Raw genomic sequence first — 17,667 nt, forward strand, 5'->3', positions numbered from 1 at the left:
AAGTTCAAATGTGTGACCTTCTGTATAGTTCTAAACTAATACATATTGTTAAATTTTTGTTTTGACACGATATATAGTTACACCCCTAACACTTTTAGTCTTTTAGCGGAAGTTTTAACACAAATCGACTGACAAATGAGGAACAATCACACACGAGAAATAAAACTTGAGATACTAAAAGGGCAGTTTCAAGAATAAACCAGACTAATGCAGAAGCTAAAATGCAGAAAAAGACAGAACAGGGAACAAGATTAAGCATATTTTTTGAACAATGTATTTAAAAGGAGGAAGAAGTGCTTTGTTCCTCAGGAATGTGGGGTTTTTGAGACGTGACAATTTCAGAAGCTCATTTAAGAGAGGCCGTTCAGAACGTGCGAATGGTCAATATGTTCCCGCCGTTTGACTTTAGCAGTTTCTATGGAGAGGTTGCCAAGGTGATGATGTCACCACCGCATTAGAATACGATGCAAAACGATGAGTAGCACTAGATCACATGCAACTTTCTTACTGTGTGTCAAACAATAATCTGACACTCTTATCAGGGCATGTTTTATTCAGGAACCTCAAAACAGAAGCAGACAATGAAACCACCGACTACAAAACGCAGTGCAAGAAAACACAGTGTTACAGCTTCAAAACCAAACATGAGCACCGCATTACTGCATATTATGTAATGCACATAAAAGGTAAGACAACAAACGTTGGTGTTTCAGCATGATCATTTCCAGCTAAAAACATTTAATCCAGCCTACAACTCTGAGCCAAATTCACACAATCGGGGTCAACAACGCATTTCATGCACAATTTATCACGGCATAAATGCTGTAATTATTGAAATCATGTTACATCACAACTGAGGAAAGAGAACAAGATGGCTACCGTCTGAAACAGTCGGCATGACACGAGATGTTTCGGACCGTAAACAAGAGGATTAATATCCAGAGAATATTCTGTTGACTGTCATTCAGCGTTTAGTCACGTGGCATAAGAGGATAAATCAGATTTCAGCGTCTGAACGCTGTAAATAAGTACAGAAACACAGGATCCCTGATGTTAATGTGGCTTTCACATTAGTACAATCCCAGAGAGACCAGCTGCAGAAATCACATCAGCCGAACGATTCTGAGACTCAAAAACCACGAACATCTCTAGTCCATCTATCTAACCTACTGTCTAACCCATATTTCAGTGAATGCATGGAGAAAATGAAGTAAAAACAGTTCCTCTATCATCCATTCCTTCAAAAAAAACAAACAAACACTATTTTAACAAATGGGTCATTCTATGAAACGGGTGGTTTTGATTTCAAAAACTGATTCTCAAGCTAAATTAATAAATGTCGGGACATAACTATGCCTTTAAAACAGGCACAACATGTAAGTGGGTCATGTTTCTAAAAACATCATTTTTCAAAAACACTTACTATATAAAATAGATTGCAGTCATAAGTTTTAGATCATCTAAAAAGGCTAAGATATTGATTAAAGAGGAGACTGTACGCCGAGTTCACTTACAGAACAGCACAATGAAACACTTTATTCCATTCCTGAAGTCATTATTCACACGTTAATGATGGACACAAAAGGCACCTGTTTTGTAGAATGACCCAGATGCACAAAACGGTACAATTATAGTAACGCTGAAGAGCGGTTTAACATTTGGACGATTTTCAAATGTACAAGATTTGGTCCATGTCCCACTTTGGTCCTTTAAGTGCAGTTGGAAATCCTGGCAGCCTGAACGGCATTTCAAGTAACTCTCGGCTCAGAGCTCACGCCGTGTTTACATGAGCGACTTCATTTATCGTCTCGCTTCAGAGCTTCTCTCCTCTCAGTTCTGTGTCTTTTTAAGGTAACGTGGTTTTGTTTCAGTAAATTCTCCAAGTAGTGGTTTGATTTTTGGTGGTACCTTTAGGTAACATGGTAAACTAGCTCATTTGGCCCTTTGTTACTCAGTGGTTCTGATCACTGAGATCATTCATTTATTGTATTCAGGTGAATTTCACAAAAATGACAAGAATTGTCTGGGGCGTATTTCACCCAAAAAACATTCTTCACATTATTTCATTTACATTTACATTTACAAAATTACATATATTTTTCTTACAATTATAGTTTTTTTTTTAGTACAAAAATCAATTGCACTGAATTTATGGGGGAAAAATATAGGTTGTAAATTGGTTTTAATTTGTTTTATATATGTTAAATTTTCATGAAAATTTTATGCAAACTGTGCAAAAAAAAAAAAAAAAAAAAAAATCTTACTACCGAAAATATAATTTAAAAAGTAAATTGTTTCTTTTAAAGATTTTCTTCACATTATTTAAACACTTTTTCATCCACAATTTTCATTACTGTAATGCAAAAATTATACATTTACAAAATTATATTACTGTATACTTTCTTAAATGCAATTAAGTACAATAATAGGTTTAGTACAATCACTGCAATTTTTGCACTGAAAAAAATGAGATGTATTTTATTAGATGTAAAATTAGATGTGTGTGTGAGTATATATATATATTATATATACACACACACACACACACACACATTAAAAAAATAAATAAATCACAATGTCTATATCAGATGCATTACAGAAATAGAAAAGAGAAATTTAAATATAGGTTGTAAATTGGTTTTAATTTGTTTTATATTTGTTAAATTTCCATGAAAATATTATGCAAACTGTGCAGAAAAAACAAACAAACAAACTTACGACCAAAAGTAATTATTTTTCTTTAGATTTGAGGTAAAATATGACCCGGGCATTTCTTAATCTTGTAAAATTCACCATTCACAATGTAGAACAAAATAACCGTTATAAGATCGAACTATAAGAACACGTCACTGTGAAACAAACGTGCACGAGGCAGGAACTGCTCAGTATATTCAATATATTTCATACACTTTTTGAATACAAAAAGTGAAAAACTATGGCATGCCGTAAAGTGCCATAAAAGTATTTTATACGAACATGTATTCTGTTTATCTGACACTGAATTATGAGCACATTTTATAGCACCGTAAAACAGTGAGTGATTTCAGTGCTGGACATCTGTGGGTTTACTTTAGTGGTTCTGCTAGATCTCCAAAACAACTGCATTCAGGTTCTAGTGGAAGAGAGAGAGAGAGAGCGGTTTATATCCACCATGTGACGCACTTTCCTTCATTCTGAGCAAAGCAAACAGAAACGGTGCAGATCACAATGTCACAGCTTGAAGTGAATCTACATGCGTTTGTGTCCACATCCACATAAACGTGACGCTTCATTACATCATCAGTATCGTCATGATGCCGTTTCCGATTGCGAGTACGTCAAGTCAGCCAAAATACCTGCTTAAAACCTGTTTTTTGTTCTCACTGGTTTTCCACGAAAGTCTCTTTCATACTTCCTACTTCCTGATGTGAGAGCGCTGTCTAGCCAGTCTCTTCATGAAGCAGCACGTCACCGTCGCAATAATCAACACACCCACGAACAGCGCCGACGACACGCCGACCACCAGAGGAATGAGCAGCAGATCAGCAACTGGGGAGAAAATACATCAAATCTCAACAACGAGTCTTTCAGTTCAAACGCCGCACACTCCGTCACACGGGGCTTTCCTGTATGGAAACAGATTTGATATAATCAGACTCACCTCGTGCGTACAGGTACAGGTGTGCGGTCACCGACTCTGCTCTCGCACCCGTATTGTACCATCCGCCGTGCGGATCCTGCGACCAAACCTCCGCCTGACACTGATAGTGTCCCTGATCCTCTTCGCTGGCCGAGAAGATTCGTAACCTGTAGCTGGCGGCGGACACGCGGTCGACGCTCAGATCGCTGCCGTTGCTGTAGATCCGCGCGAGCCCGTCGTAGGTCAGGGTCGCTATGAGGCGGCCTTTGCTGTCCTCAGAAAACGTGACGTCTTTCTTCGCTGGTTCCTCTGGCTTCTGAAGCCACTGCACCTCCACCTGTGAAGAAGCGGTCGTTTCCACGGAGATGTTGCAGAGCAGAGTGACCGTACTGCCGCGCCTCAGGAGCGGCCGGCGAGGGAGATCGATGGTGGCAGAAACATGCACGTCTGAACGGGCACATGAATATGAATTAAACAGATGAAGCTCATGAAAATAAGTCTGGGTCATAAGTCACTCTAAATATTTTATGATTAAAAACTTTTATTTATTAAATTAAGATTTTTTTTTTTTTGCATTTTGTTTAAAATTATGTATCGATAGCTCTCCAAGGCTGCATTTATTTAATCAAAAATACAGTAAAAATTGTGAAATATTATTCCAATGTAAATCAGCTGTTTTCTATGTGAATATATAGTAAAGTGTAATTTATTCCTGTGATCAAAGCTGAATTTTCAGCATCATTACTCCAGTCTTCAGTGTCACATGATCCTTCAGAAATCATTCTAATATGATGATTTGATGATCAAGAAACATTTATGATTATTATCAATGATGGAAACAGTTTCATATTTTTATGGAAACTGTGACACATTTTATTTTTCAGGATTCTCTGATGAATAGAAAGTTCAAAAGAACAGCATTTATTTGAAATAGAATCTTTTGTAACATTATAAATGTCTTTACTGTCACTTTTGATCAATTTAATGCGTCCTTGATGAATACAATTATACAATTACAATTAAAGAAGTTTTGCTCACCAAAGCTGCATTTATTTAATCAAAAATACAGTAAAATAGTGAAATATTATTCCAATGTAAATCAGCTGTTTTCTATGTGAATATATAGTAAAGTGTAATTTATTCCTGTGATCAAAGCTGAATTTTCAGCATCATTACTCCAGTCTTCAGTGTCACATGATCCTTCAGAAATCATTCTGATATGATGATTTGCTGCTCAAGAAACATTTATGATTATTATCAATGTTGAAAACAGTTCATATTTTTGTGAAAACCATGATTTTTTTGGATTCTTTTATGAATAGAACATTCAAAAAACAGCATTTATTTGAAATAAAATCTTTTGGAACATTATAAATATCTTTACTGCCACTTTTGATCAATTTAATGTGTCCTTGATGAATAAAAGTATTAAATTTCATTCAAACAAATCTTACTGACCTCAATTTTAACTTATTTACTTTAAGTGAAAAGTTCAAAAATGATTCAAGAAATGTATTAACTTCTAAAAGTTTCTTTTGTGTCATTTATTTATTAGTAGTAAATATCAGATGTTATTATAATAATAAAAATACAATTTATTAATAGTAATAAATAGTAGTAAATAATTAAAGTTGCTGTAGTAAATAAATAAAATTTACAAAAATTATATAATGAGAATGTACAACATGAATCCATTTTCCAAACCGTGTTTTTCTCTTACCCTGAATCATTATGGTACACTTATAATGTATAATAAGTGTTTATATTCTGACTATTTCAGGCCGGACTGGTAGGACTCGCCGCAGAGTATCACAGTAACTGCGTGACTCGCCATAGACATACACGGAGAAAAGTAGCTCCGGCTACAATGTTCTTCCGCAAGACGTGTGCAGTTCTGTTTATTAACCGCTAGAGGGCCAAAAATCACGGACTGCAGCTTTAATAGTAATAAATTCACTCACAAACTCAAACAAACACACATATACACACATTTCCTCACGCACCTTCAGTCTTCAGGCTCACAGTGACCCACTCTGATCTCTGGGTGATCGTTGCGGGACTCGACGGTCCTGGCGTCTGTTTCCCGGCGTAGACGCTCACGACGCACCGGTAGAGTCCGGCGTCAGAGGGGTGAACGGAGAACAGGCGCAGAGAGAACCTCCCATCAGCCTCTTTCTCCATACTGCCGCCTCCCGCTCTGCTGACATCATCGCCCCAGGTCACCACGCCGTCAGGGCCCACGCGCGCCACCTCCACCTCCACACCGCCCGTCGGCCCGCGCCGCATCCACTGGACGAGCAGCGCCGAGCGGTTCCACGCGCCCATGCCGGACACCTGACAGGAGAGGCTGAGAGGAGCGCCGGGCTGCAGCGAGACGTCACCGCCTGGAGCCGAGCGCACCGTCAGCGTGTCCACTGCACGAGGAAACAGAATCACACAGGCTGTATGAAATGTGTGTCAACTAATTCTCAGGTCAATAAACATCGATGCTGCATCGGCACATAAAACAACATGCATTAAAACATGCCAGCATTTACACTGCGAGGCCTAATGCACATATCCGAAACAGAAAATAAACCCAAGAGATTTACTATGATCAAGTCGCTTCACTATGCAACATCCACAGCAGCTTGTGCAGTCATGAGACGTTCACACTAAGATGAGCGAGAGCAGGCGCCCGTTCCAAAGCTGATGCTTCTTATCCTTGTTGTTTTACATAAACGAATAGATTAAATACGAGAGTTTGTCTCTAACCGAGAGGTTGAACGGTGAGATTCCCGAGCTCCATGGTCCTCTGCGCGATGCGTTCCCACTGGCCATCCGGATCTCTGATCCACTGCACAGCCTCGCAGAAATATGACCCAGAATCCTCCGGTGCCAGAGCGCTCATCTTCAGCACGTACAGATCCCTGCCTCCGTCCCCTTTCCGCTTTTCCAGAGCGATCTCTCCATCTCTGTATCTCTTTCCGTAACCGCCGCTGTGACCCGGAGTCACGCGCAGCTCGCGGTCGATGGCGATGATTTCTCTCAGGTTGTGACCCAGAGACTCCGCCCCCCTGCTGCTCCGCATGCCGAACGTGACGGACACGTGAGTGTGCTGTACTGATTGGACGGACGCTGCGCATGTCAGCTGAAGCTCCGTGCCTTCGATGACAGGCTGGCCGCTCAGAATGCGAGAGTGTGTTATCAGCAGCGTATCTGGAATCACTGCAGAAATAAGAAACATATTTCTGAATATATTTAAATACATTTGGTGTTTAACATACAGCACCTGTCAAAAGTCTGGAAACAATACAATTTAACGCTTTTGTTATCATACCGTTTTGATGTTTAATGCGATTGGATGTCTTGCGTTCGCCACTATCATTTTGAAATGGTATAAAAGTTTTTATAACTTTATGAAACCAAGATGAATACTAATTAGGGTTGCAAAGGGTCGTAAAGTTTCCGGTAAATTTCCAGGGGAACTTAAGGTGGGGAATTTTGAAAATATTCCAATTTGGAAACGGGACTTTTTGAGAATTTATGGGAATTCATTGGAAATTTATATAAATTTCTATTTTGTATTTGTATTTGTATTTGTATTTTATTTATATAGCACCAATTTAATACAAACGTTAGTTGTCCAAAGTGCTTCACAGTGCCAAGAAAGAACAAAAGTAGAAAAAAATAAAAATAAATAAATAAAACAATACAAAGCACACACATTAAACATCATTCTCAATCATTAGACCTTGCATTCAGAGTTAAGCAAATGTGATTTCAACATAGCTTTGAAAACAGGTAAAGATTTGATGGATCTAATCGCGACTGGGAGATCGTTCCACAATTTAGGACCGGCTCGAGAGAAGGCTCGATCACCTTTGTGTTTGTATTTTGTCTTAGTAACGGCAAGCAGATATTTGTTTTCGGATCTCAAGGATCTTGGCGGAGTATACACTGTCACCATCCTAGATAAGTAAGTAGGCGCTAAATTGTGAATGGCCTTAAAAACAAGTACAAGAATCTTAAAAACAATTCGATAACGTACTGGCAACCACTTCAGTGAAATTAAAAGCGGAGTCACAGAATCATGTTTTTTTGCAGACTTGATCATTCTCGCTGCTGCGTTCTGAATTTTCTGCAGACGCATTAGTGCTTTACCATCAACTCCAAAGTACAGGGAGTTACAGTAATCCATTCGAGAAAAAACCATAGCTGAGATTGCCTTCTCAAAATCAGATGAAGATAAAAATGATTTAGTCTTTGCTAACTGACGTAAGTTAAAAAAGCATGATCTGACAACTGAGTTTATTTGACAATCCATCTTTAACTCACTGTCCAAAACAAACCCCAGGTTTTTCACCTTAGATTTAGTAGATCCTGATAGGGTAGTAGCATTTAAATGCTGGATTACTTCATGCTTCCTAGGTCCAAACACAATAGCCTCGGTTTTGTTTTCATTAAGCATCAAACAATTTGCAGCCATCCAGTCCTTAACCTCTTGGAAACATGTCAACAGGGCATCAAATGAATTTGGCTGTATCTCTCTCACGGGCAAATAGATATGCGTATCATCAGCGTAGCAGTGAAAAGATACGTTATATTTTCTGAAGATAGCCCCCAAGGGTAGCATATAGAGGGAGAAAAGTATTGGAGCAAGAATCGACCCTTGTGGAATACCCCAGGGAAGATGTACTCTTGAAGACTGACAGTTCCCACTGCTAACTGAGAAAGACCTGTCCATGAGATACGATTCAAACCATTTCAGCACATTGCCTTTTAGGCCGACCCAGTGTTCAAGACGATTGATTAAAATCTTGTGATCCACCATATCGAATGCCGCACTAAGATCGAGCAAAATTAGAATAACATTCTCGCCATTGTCAAGTGACAGCAAAATGTCATCTAACACTTTAACAAGCACTGTCTCAGTACTATGGCGAGACTTAAAGCCTGACTGAAACGGCTCATCTATTGCATTCAGCGTAATGTGTGCTTGTAACTGTTTAAAAACTACTTTTTCTAAAACCTTTGCTAAAAAAGGTAAATTAGAAACGGGTCTAAAATGATTAGGATCCTCTATTGCCAAATTTGGCCTCTTTAACAATGGAAAAACAGTAGCCTGCTTAAAGGCCGTTGGGCAAATGCCCTGACTGAGGCATTTGTTAATATACAAATTTTATATAAATCTATATAAAATATATCATAAACAAACAAATAAATAGTTATTTTTAATAAAATAGTTATTTCTTTTTTGCATCCAATTCATTCTAATTTAGTAAATATGTAAAATAAATATATTTTATTGCAGCAATTGTTATGCGCGTGTTATTTATTTAACGTCAGAAATTTCGGTTGTGCCGCTTAATATTTTTTTGGAACCTGTGATTCTTTTTTCAGGATTCTATGATAAATAAAATGTTAAAAAGAACAGCATTTATTTAAAATAGAACAGGTCTTTTTTTTATCAATTTCACATATCCTTGCTGAATAAAAGCATTAATTTCTTTCAAAAAAATAACAGTAGTGTATATTGTTACATAAGATTTCTATTTTAAATAAATGCTCTAACTTTTTATTAATCAAAGAATCCTGAAAAAAGGATTCACAGTTTATAAAAAAAATATTAAGCAGCACAACTGTTTCAAACATTATCAAATCATTATATTAGAATTATTTTTGAAGGATAAAAATTTAAAAACTGAAAATGCATAAAATCTGTTGTAGTTTTTTCAACTACATTTATGTTCCCTGTTATAGGCTAACCTGCAATTCCCTGTATTCCCATATATTCCCGTTAATTCCCATATATCCCGTTAATTCTTTGAAAATTCCTTGAAAATTCCCAGAATTTTGCAACCCTAATACTAATTATATATAGTGTAAATATTATATTATAATATTATATTTATGGTGGTTTAGTTCGTATCTTAAAGACAGGACTTTTACTGTAGAGTTGGGCAAGTTCTCTTCATCTTCGGCTCCTATTATTAGTGGAGTACCTCAGCGCTCTATTTTGGGTCCGCTTCTTTTTTTAAACTTGTATATGTGTCCACTGGGAGATATTAATAAGCACAATGTTTCATTTAATTTTTATGGCTATGATACACAGCTGTACCTGCCGTTGAAAGCTGGCGATTCCATTCAGCCTTTGTTATAATGCATCTGGGACATTAAGAAATGGTTATCAAATAACTTTGAGGACAAAACGGAAATAATTGCTTTTGGTCCCCCAAAATTAAGAAGTAGTCTCATTAGGGAGGTGGGTAATCATTTCCCCTCAGGTTATGAACCTTAGGGTCATCCTGGACTATAATATTATCATACTCCTGTTTTATTGTCTTTTGTTTGGCTTTACTGTTTTTATTTGATGTTTCTTTACTCTGTTCAGCACTTTGGATAGCTCTGCTATGTTTAAATGTGCTATATAAATAAAATTTACTTACATATTTTATAGCATTACAGATTAAGAATTTAGTACATTAAATATTTTTAAATATTCTTCATCATCATCATCGATCCATCTGTTTTCTGATAAACCACCTACCTTTGACTACCACTGATGAACTGTAGTTCCCCAGGAAGCGCGAGTCAGTGCTGGGCGTGTAACACTCGTAACGGCCCTGATCATCTGGACGGAGCCTTTGGATTACAAGTCTGGCTTTGTCGCCCGAGTCCCTCTCGACCCGAACCTCGCCCGCCTGTACGCGACCCTGGAACGGCGCGTACGGAAACCGTGTGTCTCGCGTGGACACCACACCGATGTTCTGAGTCCCAGCGTCCTCCCGGTACAGGAACCACTCAAAGTCCTGACTCCGCGGGCCTTCGTATCCCGAAACGGTGCAGGGCAGGGACAGCGAGAAACCGGCGACCCGGTAGAGTGGACCGGCGGGAAGAGTGACCTCACGGCACACGCAGCACTGGAACTCTAACACAGAACCAAAGGAAACAGAGACAGAAAGTAAATAAGTGTGCCATGCAGTGTTGTGCAATGTTAACCACCGGGATGGATAGATACAAAGCAGTTTTCCAAACTTTTTAACTGTAGTTAGTGTGTAATGTTGCTGTTTGATCATAAACAACATCTGCAAAGTTACGACACTCAAAGTTCAATGCAAAGGAAGATATTTTCTTTTACATAAATCGCTTTTTAAGGACTACAACGAGCTTCTTCCCAGGTTTGTGACATCACAAACCCTAAAATTTACATAAACCCCGCCCCCGAGAACACTCAACAAAGGGGGCGGGGCCATGTTGGGCTGCTTTAGAGAAGAGGAAGAGTTGTTGTAGTAGAGTGTTGTTGTCATGCCGTCATTTTACGCCGGACTGCTTCACAAACGAGGGTCAATTCAACACAAAAGATGAACATGACGGCACATGCTAGTGGATGAGTTGAATCAACTCCACAGCAACTACATCAATTTATCCACTAACCATTCAGAAACGCCTAAAAGTTGTAACTTCTTCCTGAGTCTCTCCATCAGTGTCGACTCCGCTTTGAACAATGTAAGGCTGAACACCGTTACTGACAATCCTCATTTTGGCTGCGTGAGATTCTCCAGCTTTGTTGTTGTTGAGCTGTTAAAGCTCCGCCCTCTTCTGGAAAGCGGAGCTCATTTGCATTTAAAGGGACACCCACAAAAACAGCGTGTTTTTGCTCACACCCAAATAGAGGCAAATTTGACAAGCTATAATAAATGATCTGTGGGGGATTTTGAGCTGAAACTTCACACACACATTCTGGAGACACCAGAGACTGATATTACATCTTGTGAAAGGGGCGTTATAGGCCACCTTTAAAATAAATGCAACTGGGTGACATATTCACTGATTTACTGTGCATCCCATTAATATTCAGCTAACATGGTCTCAGTACTCCTACCGCCCCATATTCAGGCCCAGGCGTAAGTATTGTTTATTCATGCCCGCTCTGTTTAGTTCCCACGCCCTCCATATGTGTGTGTTGTAACGCGTCTCTGAATAAAAGGGTCTGAATAACGAACAGTAATCCCATTCTGCCAGTCTACAACCTCTGATGTCACAACTGAACTCATCTTTTGACTCATTTTCCTCATGGATTATTCACATACCTAAAGGAACTAAACCAGACACTTTTAACCAACCTACTGTTTCATAAGCCTCTAAATGATGACCATGATCTGATAAACCTGTCACACACTCCTGCAGTCCTTCTGTCATCTGATTGATATTTTAGACTCTTTTATCAAGTAAAAGTCTTTGTCTAATTGTACAAATGTCCTCATGCTTAGATTTTCTATATATTCGATTTTTCAAACTATTATTTTATGTGAAGCTTTACAAGGTTAAATTATATCTGAAACATTTCTTCACTCAATTTTTTTTTTACTAAAATAATTTGTTTATTTGAAATCATTACTTTTAACTAATTAAAGGGACTTTCAGAAGTAAATTTGGATTTGACACGCACTAGGCAGCAAAAGGTAAACTTCTGAATCCAATGCAAAACTACTCCCACAGTTAATATAAGCTGACCGTGTGACTCACACAGATGCAAACAAGATCAGGTAAACTAAGCTATTGTAATGCGGTTGAGTGTTGACATTAAGAATGATGTCACCTGAACTGTTTAACCACAACCTGAGAAATGAGACGGGTGTTGAAAGGTTTCCCCTCACAAAGATTTACTAGTTTATCCCAAAATACCATAGTATTATTCTCTGCAGGACGCAGCTGACAGCGCTTGTCATCACATTACTACACTATTTAAAGGAAAGAGCATTTAAATTTAGCGATAAGCTTTAGAGCATTACTTTTAAAGATATATTTCTGATTTACAGGAATTTGCAGGAAACGATGGTAATTTCTCTAAGGTTTTTTTTAGTTTTCTAGTTTCGGTGACTCATGGGAAGTGACCACACACCCTCACCCTTCAATAATGACCAGAGAACAGAAGCTTTAAGCCGATCAGACACGTAATTAAAGCGCAACCGGAGCAGCAGGCCAGTGGAAATCCTGCACAGCTTATACGTACATTATGAGGTCATTATTATGCTGTGTGGAAATGAAGAGATCACAGTACTGTATAAACCATTGTAGAAAGCTCATGTGACACTTCAGGGCCAATCGGTACAAATTATCTAAACACAAAGTCTCAGTTTCTCAAATATCTGTAATGAAATTAAACTGCACACATAATAAGACTGTACAAAAAAACAATGTATTAGATGGAAATACCAATGTACGTTAATATATATGGTAGCGAATGACCATAAAACGACGTATTGGATGGAAACACCAATGTACGTTAATATATATGGTAGCGAATGACCTTAAAACGACGTATTGGATGGAAATACCAATGTACGTTAATATATATGGTAGCGAATTACCATAAAACAACGTATTGGATGGAAACACCAATGTACCTTAATATATATGGTAGCAAATTACCATAAAACGACGTATTGGATGGAAATACCAATGTACGTTAATATATAAGGTAGCGAATGACCATAAAACGACGTATTGGATGGAAACACCAATGTACCTTAATATGGTAGCGAATGACCTTAAACTGATGTATTAGATGGAAAACCAATGTACGTTAATATATATGGTAGCGAATGACCATAAAACGACGTATTGGATGGAAACACCAATGTACCTTAATATATATGGTAGCGAATGACCATAAAACGACGTATTGGATGGAAACACCAATGTACCTTAATATATATGGTAGCGAATGACCATAAAACGACGTATTAGATGGAAACACCAATGTACGTTAATATATATGGTAGCGAATGACCATAAAACGACGTATTAGATGGAAACACCAATGTACGTTAATATATATGGTAGCGAATGACCATAAAACGACGTATTGGATGGAAACACCAATGTACCTTAATATATATGGTAGCGAATGACCATAAAACGACGTATTAGATGGAAACACCAATGTACCTTAATATATATGGTAGCGAATGACCATAAAACGACGTATTAGATGGAAACACCAATGTACGTTAATATATATGGTAGCGAATGACCATAAAACGACGTATTAGATGGAAACACCAATGTACGTTAATATATATGGTAGCGAATGACCATAAAACGACGTATTGGATGGAAACACCAATGTACCTTAATATATATGGTAGCGAATGACCATAAAACGACGTATTAGATGGAAACACCAATGTACGTTAATATATATGGTAGCGAATGACCATAAAACGACATATTGGATGGAAAACCAATGTACGTTAATATATATGGTAGCGACCCAGACAGCAACATAGTGCGGCCCAGATCTGATACATGTGGATTACACGTGGACCAGATGTGGGCCGGATCTGGGCCGACAATATGTTGCTGTCTGGGGAATGACCTTAAAACGACGTATTGGATGGAAATACCAATGTGCGTGAATATCTATGGTAGCAAATGACTTTAAAACGACGTATTGGATGGAAATACCAATGTACGTTAATATATATGGTAGCGAATGACCTTAAAACGATGTATTGGATGGAAAACCAATGTACGTTAATATATATGGTAGCGACCCAGACAGCAACATAGTGCGGCCCAGATCTGATACATGTGGATTACACGTGGACCAGATGTGGGCCGGATCTGGGCTGACAATATGTTGCTGTCTGGGGAATGACCTTAAAACGACGTATTGGATGGAAATACCAATGTGCGTGAATATCTATGGTAGCAAATGACTTTAAAACGACGTATTGGATGGAAATACCAATGTACGTTAATATATATGGTAGCGAATGACCTTAAAACGATGTATTGGATGGAAAACCAATGTATGTTAATATATATGGTAGCGACCCAGACAGCAACATAGTGCGGCCCAGATCTGATACATGTGGATTACACGTGGACCAGATGTGGGCCGGATCTGGGCCGACAATATGTTGCTGTCTGGGGAATGACCTTAAAACGACGTATTGGATGGAAATACCAATGTACATTCATATGGTAGCGAATGACCATAAAACAATGTATATATACATGCATCAAGGTGCTTCCTAAAAAAAAAAAATAAAAATGTATCCCACCAAGGTTGTGGGTTCGATTCCCACTGATAAAAATCTATACCTTGAATTTAATGCAAGTCACTTTGGATAAAAGCATCTGCCAAATGTAAATAGACATGCATAAAAAAACAAGTTAAAAACTAATTCTGTATGTGTACATGCATATTATCATTAAACATAACCAAAAATCATTCAATATAGTTCTGAATGATTACCATATTCTTATAGGCCTACCATGGTATTTACATTCTACACTAAAGTACTCCAATGAATAACATGGTAGACAACATGATATTTACCATAAATACCACCGAATTTCCAGATTCATGCACTAAATTATTTACGCGGAACATTAATATTAGTCCATGTCAAAAATGATGCAATTTCCATAAACATGCGAATGCAATATTATCTTATTGTTATTGGAGGATTGACAGATGGACATTAAACATGAGCTGGACTCACCCCACAGTAAAGCGATGAACGTGATCCACCGCGGAGCCATTCCGCCTGATCTCACAACACTGTCGCGTTTACACCGATGTACTCTGTCTGACACTATAGTACAAACACATGTTTGCTAGTGTGATGTCCTCGGGCTGGAGCTGAAATCGAAGATTCATTCACTCACTAATGACTGGATAAATCAGCAGCCATCAAACAAGCGCGGGCACGAGCTTCTAATTCAACCCGAGAATTATATCCGTGTTTTTAAACCAGCGCTGCAACTGCGCTAACGTTTCGGTGTTATTCTTCTTTTAACATCCCTCTTTTCCCTCGCAATCACCGCGTCCAAACGATTCATACATAAATTAGGCTGTTCGCTGAAAGTAGTGCATCACGTCACGCGCAGGGAGACAGACGCTTAACGGTGACGCGGCTCAGCGCGGACGAACACAGCCAATAGGAGGTCAAAGCGAAGAGATTCATATCTGTGGTTAAAGGATTAGTTCACTTTCAAATTAAAATTTCCTGATAATTTACTCACCCACATCATCCAAGATGTTCATGTCTTTCTTTCTTCAGTCAAAAAGAAATGAAGGTTTCCAAACGGTCGAAGGTCAAAATTACAGTTTCAGTGCAGCTTCAAAGAGCTCTACATGATCCCAGGCGAGAAATAAGAGTCTAATCTAGAGAAATCATCGCTCATTTTCTAAAAAAAAAAAATTTAAAATTATATACGTTTTAACCGTAAATGCTCATCGTGAACTAGCTCTCTTCTTCTTCTCTATTAGAATTCCGGCAGTGTAGACACTGCTAAGTGTATTACTGCCCTCCACAGGTCAAAGTTCGAACTAGTTGTTTGCATATTGTATATGACAATTTAGTTCAAACTTTGACCTGTGGAAGGCAGTAATACACTTAGCAGCGTCTACAAGCTAGTTTAAAATGAGCATTTATGGTTAAAACGTATATAATTTTAAAGTTTTTTTTAGAAAATGGCTGATGGTTTCTCTAGATCAGACTCTTATTCCTCATCTGGGATCATGTAGAGCTCTTTGAAGCTGCACTGAAACTGACATTTGGACCTTCAACCGTCTGGGCTCCAGTGAAGTCCACTATATGGAGAATAACCCTGGAATGTTTTCATCAAAAACCTTAATTTCTTTTCGACTGAAGAAAGAAGGACATGAACATCTTGGATGACATGAGGGTGAGTAAATTATCAGGAAAATTTAATTTGAAAGTGAACTAATCCTTTAAGGGTTAAATGTAGGCCAATCCCAATCCCCATGGCTCAAAACACAAATTTCATTGATTGACATTTATTTATTTGTTTATTTACTTATTCACTCACATTTTTCATTTCTTTTATTCCCTTTCACATCTTTAATATTTTTTATTTATTTTCTGTACTGTAGTTATTTTATATTATATGCTTAGACAATATTATAAAGTTTTGTTGACTTGGTTGACTCTGACTCATGAAGCCAAATCCTCCACTGAACCACACATATCAAAACAATAATTTTATACCTAAATAAAATTTAAAGGTGCAATATGTAATATTTTTGCAGTAAAATATCCAAAAACCACTAGGCCATATTTTGTTCGCTAGAGTACTTACAATATCCCAAATGTTTCTAACAATTTGTAAATCGTGAGAAAATTGCAATTTTAACCAAGGCTCCGGGACGTGTGAGGAGTCGCCTGTCAATGGCGTCATACCCGCGTTACCCTCGGTTTCTGGTTTTATTTTGTAGAAACCATGGAAACACCAAAGACGCTTTAATATATTACACGTTTTAATAGACAAGGGAACAACTGTTTTAATATTATCATTTTTGGGTGAACTATCCCTTTAAACAGCCATGTAAAGATGCCTTTAGAATCTTAAATAGTCACTTATACCACAAGGCTGTTGAATGCTGGATGTATTTAGATAATTTGTACATGAACAACAGAATATTGTGCCTCTAAACTCAGCTAATATTCAATATTATGTTTTAATCAACACAGACAGGAAAACTGCTGTCCTTTGATTTGTACACAATTTTGTAAAAAATAATATATATATATATATATCCACAGCTAACCACAAAAAAACCTGATCTTAATCTTTATTACCAACATCATTTGATCCTAAAATGGATCAAATTTACATTTTTAACAATATATAACAATATTTATACATTTATTGTTTCTATCACTTTTCAATTTGGTTACCAAATACATCTATAGCTCCACCTAGTGGATAAACAATTATTTGCTTATTAACAGACAAAAATTCAACCTTACTCAGGTGAAAAATACTATAGTGATTTATAGTAAATACTATAGTGTTTTTGAACCATACTATAGTAAATTGTAGTATACTGTATATTATAGTATTTACAACACTTTGTTAATGAATGCTACAGCATACTGTAGTATTAACTATAATGAACTGATAAACTGTTATAAATACTGTAGTCTACTTTAGTTTTTACTGCAGTAAACTGTAGTGTATACTATAGTATAAAGTTGTAGAAAACTTAGTACAGTATTGGGTCATTTGTTTATATTACTATAGTT

The 17,667-nt window shown here is 37.5% G+C and overlaps 1 protein-coding gene across 1 annotated transcript; it reads right to left on the bottom strand.

Moving 5' to 3' along the window:
• Nucleotides 1-535: 535 nt before the first annotated feature.
• Nucleotides 536-15,512, bottom strand: igsf8 (immunoglobulin superfamily, member 8). Its single transcript, XM_048198702.1, has 6 exons — nucleotides 15,118-15,512; nucleotides 10,149-10,529; nucleotides 6,374-6,826; nucleotides 5,623-6,033; nucleotides 3,641-4,066; nucleotides 536-3,528 (listed from the first exon to the last, which is right to left on the bottom strand). Exons 1-6 carry the CDS (start codon nucleotides 15,155-15,157, stop codon nucleotides 3,395-3,397), a joined length of 1,845 nt encoding a protein of 614 aa, XP_048054659.1. The 5' UTR covers nucleotides 15,158-15,512; the 3' UTR covers nucleotides 536-3,394.
• Between the last annotated feature and the right edge of the window lie 2,155 nt (nucleotides 15,513-17,667).

This window comes from Megalobrama amblycephala, linkage group LG8 (assembly GCF_018812025.1).
Source record: "Megalobrama amblycephala isolate DHTTF-2021 linkage group LG8, ASM1881202v1, whole genome shotgun sequence".
NCBI classification, from domain to species: domain Eukaryota; kingdom Metazoa; phylum Chordata; class Actinopteri; order Cypriniformes; family Xenocyprididae; genus Megalobrama; species Megalobrama amblycephala.